Raw genomic sequence first — 9,987 nt, 5'->3', positions numbered from 1 at the left:
GTCTCATTTTCCTGTGTGTGTGGAGAGGGAATCCTAAGTGGATTTGGCAGCTTTGCTTTAGAACCCTCAGCAACTCCAAACACACACACACGCGGATTGATTTTTATGGCACTAAATCCACTCATATCACACACACACATATTCCACGGTCATTGAATTAATAAAATATCCTCAGTTGCAAATGTTTCACACACACCAGGGTTTTAGAGTCGTCGAATAACGTGAAGAAAATGTGCGCGTTTATCGTTTCTTTCCTTTATTAATTCCTCAGCAGGATCATCGTTATGTTCAATAATAACGTTCTTTGACTTTATTCCCTCGACTTAACCCATTATCTAACGTGGCACTGGTAGGCGCTAATTAACATATCCAATTCAAATTATTCATGAGGCAATTCATCAAATATGAACTAGAGTGCAAACATAAATCAGGAGCCAACGCCGAGTCACATGTTGTGCTCTTACACACCGACTTAGAGACGGATGAAGTTTTCACCTTTTTACACACACACACACACACACACACTAATGGGTGCAGTACCATAAAATGTCTGCAGGTGGAGCCCCAGAGCAAAAAGGGCTGGAATTTTTTTTCGATTTTTTTAAATTTTTTGACCAAAATGTAGACCAAAACTATACTATGTCGACCAAAATTTAAAAAGAAATTAGACCAAAAAATTTTGGTCCAAAATTTGACAAAAACGTCATAATATACTATGTCGTCCAAACTTTGAAAAAATCTTTGACAAAAAAATGTTGGTCCGAAATTTGATAAAAATGTCAAACTATGTCGTCCAAAAACGTGAATTTTTTTTTTTGACAAATTGAGTATAGCATGTTATAGCAACCTAAGGAAGTGATTTCAATGAAAACAAAGTGAGGACCGACCAAAATGTCCTCACTCCGTAAAAAAATTAAATTAAATATTTCAAAAATTCACCAAAAATCAACAAATTTCATTTTCCCTTATCCAAATTTTCCCTACTGTGATGCAAAACGTGTCATTTGACTCACAGTAGGGCACATTTGGATAAGGGAAAACAGATTTTTTTACAAGTCAGGGAAAAACTGAGGGAGGGAAGCACATTTTCAAAAAATATACTACTGCTATTCTAGCAATACAAAGCCACATTCAAATCGGTGAAGTATCCCTTTAAGGGGGACGGGGAGGCGGCTGCTCACTGCACATTTCAGTAAAAACAGCCCTCAGGCTCCGAGTGGCGGGGGCCCCCTCTCGGCTCGGGGGCCCCTGTTCACAAGCTGCGCCTCTGTCAATTCCGTAATTGCGACAATAAAACGTTTATTTTGAATTTGAGATACTTGTACATATTAGGACAACAACATTCAAAGGCATAATGCTTTATTTCATAGATCCATAACCCAATACAATATCATACATTTTTTTTTAATCATTCTTTATTATAATAATAATAATAATAATAATAATAATAATAGGAATTTAGAAACACAACAAAACGACATACATATACATATTTCCACTTTCCTCGTGCAGTTCATTATGATCACACGGAGGACAAGTGTTCGGAACCAAGCAGCAGCCGGAAAGCTAAAACAACTCTCATAAAACTGTTTGGAATTTCTCTTTCTTCTGAACATTTGAGGAAGATTAAACTGCAACTTATGCTTTTTTTTTTTTTCTTACGCAACCTGCGCCATGACAAACAAAGCAGACGTGTATATTATTAAATTAAATCCATGTTGTAGAAGACAAAACTGAGAGGAAGAGCCTGAGAACCTCGACATCCTCAGAACTCCCACGTCGTCTCCATCCGGCACAGATACGTTGACCTTTCACGTTGCGGCCGCTTAATGACTTTTTTCTCATTTGCGTACGGCGAAACGATTGCGACTCAAAGGTCGACGCGTCCCAGCCGTTTGACACCAAGGCCTTGAACGGCGTTTAAACTGAACGCGTGTGCCGGATCCTTCAAAGCGCTGGTAATCACGCCGCTGTGATGTTTGCTTCACAAACGTCTCCGACAGATAAAAGGTCTCGATATCAACAGTTTGACGTAAATGAACCGCGTTTGAGGTGAAATGTGTGTTGACCTGAGCGGAAAAGTCTAAATATGCAATAGCTGATTAAAAGCCTGGGTTTTTACAGCTGTAGAAGAACAGAATAATGACGGAATATCTCACCGGAGCTCAGAGGAGGTGGACGGCCAACTATAAAATAAGTAAAAAGGCGTTTTTTAAGAGGTCTTCTCTGACAGTGAACACTGTGTGCGTGAGTAAAACAACTAAAGGATAATCCAAATAAATTATAAATGAAGTGTTCTTGTCAACGGAACACTCTTCTTAGACGGAAAATTGATAAAAAATAAAAAAAAGGAATATTATACAAACATTAATATGACTTCAACTGTACAGAATTACAAACACCTCCCATTATAGCCTTGATATTTACACTGCAATATGAATTATTACTCGCTACGTTTTAGTTGATAACACTCGTGCTCGCGCTAAGCTAACGACAGCAGCGTGCACGTGGAGGAGACGCTGGACGACCGTCCGTGGACCATGTTGTTGTTGTCCAACACCGACACGCACTGCGTCTTCGAGGCGCCGCAGCATTCAAACGCGTCGGCGAGTGTGGGGCAGAGGGCGAGCGTCAGCCTCTGCACCACCAGGTAGAACTTCCTGCGGAAGCTGCGGTTTATCCAGAAGTAGAAGATGCAGTTGAGGAAGCCGTTGGAGGTCGGCAGCCACACCACCACAAACTCAACCCACTCTGGTACGTGGCTCCCCGAGACCGCTGTGGGGGGGGGCGGGAACCATGGGGATTGACAGGTGTAAGACAGGTGTCATGATGACACATCATGACAACAACAACAACAACAACAGAGCTCATGCACAACAGCAACATGATATAGAGCCACTCCATGTTGACTTATTTAAAGATAGTCTACACCACCGTTCAAAAGTTTGGACTCACTTAGAAATGTCCTTGTTTTTTGAAGGAAAATCACTTTTTTTTCAATGAATATAACTAATTTTGAGAAATGTACATTTTTAAAAAAATACAATAACATTTTTAGGAAAAAAATACTTGAGAATGAAATAAAAATTTTGAGGGGGAAAAAATATATAACTTTTGTGAAAAAATATTTAATTTTGAGAATGAAATAAAAATTTTAAGAAAAATCACTGTTTTTCCAATTAATATAAAAAAATCTAATTTTTTGAAAAAAATCTAATTTTTTGAAAAAAATCTAATTTTTTGAAAAAAATCTAATTTTTTGAAAAAAATCTAATTTTTTGAAAAAAATCTAATTTTTTGAAAAAAATCTAATTTTTTGAAAAAAATCTAATTTTTTGAAAAAAATCTAATTTTTTGAAAAAAATCTAATTTTTTGAAAAAAATCTAATTTTTTGAAAAAAATCTAATTTTTTGAAAAAAATCTAATTTTTTGAAAAAAATCTAATTTTTTGAAAAAAATCTAATTTTTTGAAAAAAATCTAATTTTTTGAAAAAAATCTAATTTTTTGAAAAAAATCTAATTTTTTGAAAAAAATCTAATTTTTTGAAAAAAATAAATTTTTTTGAAAAAAATAAATTTTTTTGAAAAAAATAAATTTTTTTGAAAAAAATAATTTTTTTTGAAAAAAATAATTTTTTTTGAAAAAAATAAAAAATTTTGAAAAAAATAAAAAATTTTGAAAAAAATAAAAAATTTTGAAAAAAATAAAATTCTGAAAAAAAATATTTGAGAATGAAATAAAAATTTTGAGGGAAAAAAACAAATTTTGAGATTTTTCTTTTATTTTGAGGAAAAAAAATACAATTTTGAGAAGACATTTTTTTTGGAGAATGAAATTACATTTTTTTTGAGAAATACATTTACATTTTGAGATACGTCTTTATTTTTTAATGGAATATGTACATAGGTGTATAGAGGCCCATTTCCGGTGTTCTAATGGTACATTGTGTATGTACATAGTGTAATATCCAATAATTCAGCAAACACAATGTACCATTAGAACACTGGAAATGAGCCTCTATACACCTATGTACATATTCCATTAAAGGCGCCATATGTAAGAATGTGGCCAAAAACGGTTACTACATTCAAATTCAAAATACTGAGGTCTTTTAGGTTTTGTTTTCTGACGTAACTGGCAACCCGTGGTTGCTCAGCAGCTGAGACTCTACTGACTGCAATGATTGGTAGACGGCTGTAGGTGGCGCCACATGACGCCAAAACATGATTTCAAAACATAAACATGATTTGCAGTCTGCAAAATACTTTTTAAAAAATGTGAATATTTTGTCTGTACTGTTGTTGTTGGTGAGTTCAGTTTGTTATATGAACATGTTATATGACATATTAGCTTCATATTTATTACATATTGCACCTTTAAAAACCAGACATTTGCAGCTAGAATAGTCGTTTACCACATTAACAATGTACAGAGTGGATTTATGATTCATTTAATGTAAGTTTCATTGAAAAAAAGTGCTTTTCCTTCAAAAATAAGGACATTATTTTGAACCGTAGTGTAGGTAAGTTTTCACATGACAAAGATCTGCTTCTCTTTTAACTGTGGCTACATCACCACGGCAACAGAACCGAGCACGCACCAACTTATGTTCAGAATTGTGAAACACAAACTGAATCAGCCTCATTCTAACACGGCTTCACCATTATTCCTCCTCCTCCTGCTCAGCTTTTCTTCATTGAGCGACCCCTAGTGGCAGGAATCACACACTATACGTACACGTTCACCTTTGAGGATTCGTATAAATTAACACATCTGTAAAAAACTAGAGCTGAACATGTCATCAGCCAATAATAAAAACACACACACCAGGAAAATAATTGCCTTCAGATTTGTGTTTTCCCCCTCGAGGGCAGTGGAGTAAAACCATCAACTTGAAATTTATAGTCCAAATATAAAGGCATAAAATTGACTGAGTGATTTTGTGGAGTAGAGTTTGAAAATAAAGACGTCGGCTATATTCTCCTGCTTTTTTTAAAACCACATTAAATGAGTTACAGCCGTATTTGTGAGAGAGATTTAATATTTCAACCGGAGAAACATTCAACCGTGACTTCACTCTCATTCCTGACCTGGTTGTTGTAAACAGGGGTCAAAGGTCGCGGATCAGTACATTCACACCTGGCAGTGCATAAATAACTTGACAGTGATTTCTCTCAATACAATCTTAGCTTAAATTTACGAACCGCTTTCTCTAAAAGGAGAAATAAATCAAATTCAGTGTCAGACGCTCACAATCTCTCGCTCTCCTCGAAAGCAGAAATGAGACTTTGCAGAAGTTTTCCACTCAAATGCACAAATACCGTTTTAAATCAGGTTTAAAGCCATAAGTGATCACATGTCACATCTTCTACATGCGTCTGATCGGCGGTTTACGCAGCACATGTGGATCCACATCAGGAGCTTTGACTCTAAAACTGTCATTAAAAAACACGGTCACATAAATGTGTTTTTAAGAGCTGTTTTTTATCTATTTCACAGCAGTTATAATATGCATCTACATAAACAGGATACGTTATATCTGTGCTGACCACACTGACATTTTTAAAGATCACTGACATTTTTAGTAAAGTAAATCAATGCTTTTAAATGAGTCCGTGTGTGCGTCAGGATCATCATTTGCATAAGGAAAGGTTTGTCAGTTTGACACCGAGAATCCAAATATTGACCTTTTTCTGAAGAAGAAATGATTCTGATCATTATATTTCCCTCAGTTTATAAGAATGTTCCATTCATTTACAGTTCACACTGCAAAGGCTCATTATAACTCACATCTACTGCTGTGAAAAGTCCAATCAGAGAAGTCTATTCTCTGTTTCTTAATCTGATTAATGCTTATTTTGTGACACTAAATATCAGGATATTAGTGTTCATGTAAACACTGTCTGTTCATCAACAGCTATTGTGTTTTTATCTAAAAGGACGTCTTAGATTTACTCTTTATTCTTTTTAACAGAAGACTTTGCCTCCAGGATTTATTTCTATTAAACGTCAACAAAAGTCTGCAGTGAGACGGGGAAGACGACGTGCTGCTCTCACACCGGACGATTTTACTTTAACTCTGAAGAACATGGAGTCACACAAACCTCCTTCACACTCTCCTGTTTGACAATGAGCTACACTGTAAAAAAGAAAACGTTAAGAAAACTCAACATTTCAACGCAACTTACTGCAATCAATCATTTGAGTTTACAGCCCAACGAAAGACCTGGAGTTTTTAAAAAGTTCCATCAACTGATATTATTTTGTTAGACAAACTTGTTAGTAAGTTAGAGTTGTGCCAACTCAAAATTCAAAGTTTAATTAATTTTTAAATTATGTGAACAAAGTTTAGTTCGCCAAACGGTTTGAAAACTTTGAGTAACTTACACCTTTGTCTAACAGAATAACATTAGTTGATGAAACTTTTTTAAAAACTCAAACATTTATTGAAATTTTGAGTTATCTCAACTTTTTCTGTTTACACGACACGAAGGCCACTGTCTTACAAGAAGACATTAAGTTAACTATGACCTTATGTCAGTAACACATTCACAATCGACATGAAAACAAATGCAGTGCTTGTACGTTGTCTTTTAATCTCAATAATGCTAACCTAGCAAAATAAAAGTTGTACTGTTTTCATCAGCAGATTAACGGCAGTGACATGGATTCATTGGCTGGATGTTTTCATGGATAGTTGATGATTTTAACCTCTTTTAGACGTTTTTAAGAAGATCATGGACATGTTGTGGCTCTGGATTTTGCTGTAATGTTTTATGTTGTGCACCTTTAAACCTATGACTTTTGCTATGTTGTCTTTTAATGTCATTGTTTACCTCGTGAAATAAAGGTTATACTGTTTTCATCAGCAGATTAAAGGCAGTGACATGGATTCATTGGGTGGACGTTTTCATAGATATTTGACCTTCGCCAAGGAGGTACATGTTTTCGCTGGAGTTTGTTTGTTTGTTTGTTTGTTAGCAACATAACTCGAAAAGGAGTTGGACAGATGGACGGATTTGGATTAAATTATCAGGAAATGGGACCAGGAACAAGTGGATAAATGTTGGGGCGTGATCCGTGGGGGGTGGGCTGAGCTGCCTTGGCTGTGGTCTGTGCTCTCCGAGTGCTTTTCTGGATTTTGCTGTAATGTTATTTTGTTGTGCACCTGTAAATCTGTGAAACGAGCGACTGTCTTTTAATCTCATTGTTTACCTAAGGAAATAAAGTTTATACTACTTTCATCAGCAGATTAAAGGCAGTGACATGGATTCATTGGATGGACATTTTCATAGATATTTGGTGATTTTATCCTCTTTTAGACGATTTTAAGAAGGTCATGGACATGTTGTGACTCTGGATTTTGCTAATGTGTTATATTGTGCACCTGTAAACCTGTGAAACGAGCGACTGTTTGTGACTTTTGCTTTGTTGTCTTTTAATCTCATCGTTTACTTCGTGAAATAAAGGTTATACTGTTTTCATCAGCAGATTAAAAGCAGTGACATGGATTAATTAAGTGGACGTTTTCATGGACATTTGTTTTCGTTGGAGTTTGTTTGTTTGTTTGTTTGTTTGTCTGTCTGTTAGCAACATAACTCGAAAATTCATGGACGAATTTGGATGAAATTATCAGGAAATGGGAGCAGGAACAAGTGGATACATTTTGGGCGTGATCCTTGGGAGCGCTCTCCGAGTGCTTTTCTAGTTTATGATTTTATCCTCTTTTTGGATTTTGCTGTAATGTGTTTTTGTTGTGCACCTGTGAACCTGTGAAAATAGCTACTGTCATTTAATCTCAATGTTTACCTAGTGAAATAAAGTTTGTACCGTTTTCATCAGCAGATTAAAGGCAGTGACATGGATTCATTGGGATTTCGCTGGAGTTTGTTTGTTTGTTTGTTTGTTTGTTAGCAACATAACTCGAAAAGTCATGGACAGATTTGGATTAAATTATCAGGAAATGTCTGCAATGGGACCAGGAACAAGTGGATCAATTTTGGGGCGTGATCCGTGGGGTGGACTGAGCTGCCTTGGCTGAGGTCTGTGCTCTCTGAGTGCTTTTCTAGTTTATGAATTAATCCTCTTTTTGGATTTTGCTGTAATGTGTTTTTGTTTTGCACCTGTAAACCTGTGAAATCCTAAGGAAATAAAGTTGATACAACTTTCATCAGCAGATTAAAGGCAGTGACATGGATTCATTGCGTGGACATTTTCATGGATATTTGGTGATTTAATTCCCTTTTGGATTTTGCTGTAGTGTGTTTTTGTTGTGCACCTGTAAACCTGTGAAACGATTCATCTGTGACTTTTTGACATTTGTCCACTCACCGTTGTAGATCATGGCTGCCATGCACGGGGTCCAGCAGGTGTAGTAAGCTGCCATCACTGGCACGAGCACCCTGGACGCCACGTTGTGCCTGCTGCGGCGCGCACAGCCGTACTGGCGCAGTTTGAGCCGCTGCCGCTTGGCCGCGCACCACACTCTCAGGTTGGCGAAGGTCATGACGACGGAGCAGGGGAAAAATATGAGACACGTCAGACTCAGGGAGTACGCCACGTTGGTGGAGTAGGCCGGGTTGCAGACCAGCGACGCGGTGGAGAAGTGCACCTCGATGACGACGCCGCCGGGGAACGAGATCGGCGACAGCAGACACGGAGGGAAGCACCAGGCGAAGGCGATGAGCAGCAGCGTCCGCCTCCGCGTCATCAGAGACGAGTACTGCAGCGGGTAGAACACCGCGATGTACCGCTCCAGGCTGATGGTGGCCAGCGTGTACATGCAGGTGGAGAACACGGTGGCGTTGCAGAAGGCCACGGCGTGACAGAGGGCGTCCGGCCCGCGGGTGTAGTCCTTCAGCAGACTCACCCACAGGTTCAGGGGCATCACGAGCAGCCCGAAGGCGGAGTCCGCGGCGGTCAGGGAGAGCAGGAAGTACCGGGAGCTCCTGGACCATCCGGCCACGGAGGAGCTGATGACCAGGAGAACCGCCACGTTGCCCACGGTGATCATCACACCCAGGGTGATGATGATGCTGACTTTGACGGAGCGGTGCAGCGAGTCCAGGTTCGGGTCCAGGTCCGGGTCCTGGTCCACACCTGAGGCGGAGAGGTTCACTGCTGCTGTCTGCATCTTTGTTTCCTCCTCACGAGCTCATCGCAGGTCACACGAGGGGCAACATTGTTGTCAGACAAAGTTACATTGAACACAAGTTGGAGAAGAAGAAGCTGCGACTTCTGGACTCAACCTGAGACCTCATCATCATCATCAGCATCATCAGCAACACACCTGCTGCAATTAGTGCTGCACACGCGCTGCACACACGCAGGGCCGGCCCAAGTCTCCATGGGGCCCTAAGCAAAATTTGATTTTGGGGCCCTCTGTCTCTGACAATAATACACGAATACACTTGTAAAACTAAATGTGAGAACTTTTTGTTCGACACCAGATTTGCAAATTTTACAGAAAAATATTTCAATTAATATTTGGTAAACTCAGCAACTCCCCCTACTGGCGACACAGAGAATCAATGCATAAAACCAAACGGTTTATAATAAATAAAACCAATTAAGATATTAAGGTATGAAAATCTTAAATTGTGCACAATCTTCAAAATACACTCCTGTAATACAAATATTTGACTTTTATATGTAAAAAAAAACACAGCATTAAATAAAATAAACAAATAAATGTCAAACAAATACTTCAATAATAATTTAAATCAACAGAGGCACCCGGAACAAGGTCATAAAAATGGTTTATATATCAAATATAAAGTTAAATAATCACATCTGACAACTATGTAAAAACAATACAAACTTTTTTTTGTTTTAGTTAATTGCTCTTGGGGGCCCTCTAGTGGTCACGGGGGCCTAAGCAGCGGCTTAGTTCGCTTATGCACACACACACACACACACACACACACACACTAAATAAACTTTAAATAACTTTAAATAAACTATCGTCAAATATAGTTTCACTCTT

General features: G+C 38.0%; 1 protein-coding gene across 1 annotated transcript; it reads right to left on the bottom strand.

Moving 5' to 3' along the window:
* Positions 1-2,482: 2,482 nt before the first annotated feature.
* Positions 2,483-9,135, bottom strand: LOC310928354 (histamine H2 receptor; the record flags this gene model as incomplete). The annotated part of the gene is made up of 2 exons (XM_083890878.1): positions 2,483-2,775; positions 8,334-9,135. The coding sequence occupies 2 exons, from the start codon at positions 9,133-9,135 to the stop codon at positions 2,483-2,485; spliced, it is 1,095 nt and encodes a 364-aa protein (XP_083747004.1).
* Positions 9,136-9,987: the final 852 nt, after the last annotated feature.

The sequence above is a fragment of the Microchirus variegatus genome, assembly GCF_963457635.1.
Source record: "Microchirus variegatus genome assembly, chromosome: 6".
NCBI classification, from domain to species: domain Eukaryota; kingdom Metazoa; phylum Chordata; class Actinopteri; order Pleuronectiformes; family Soleidae; genus Microchirus; species Microchirus variegatus.
This window is presented reverse-complemented; position numbering and strand designations above follow the sequence as displayed.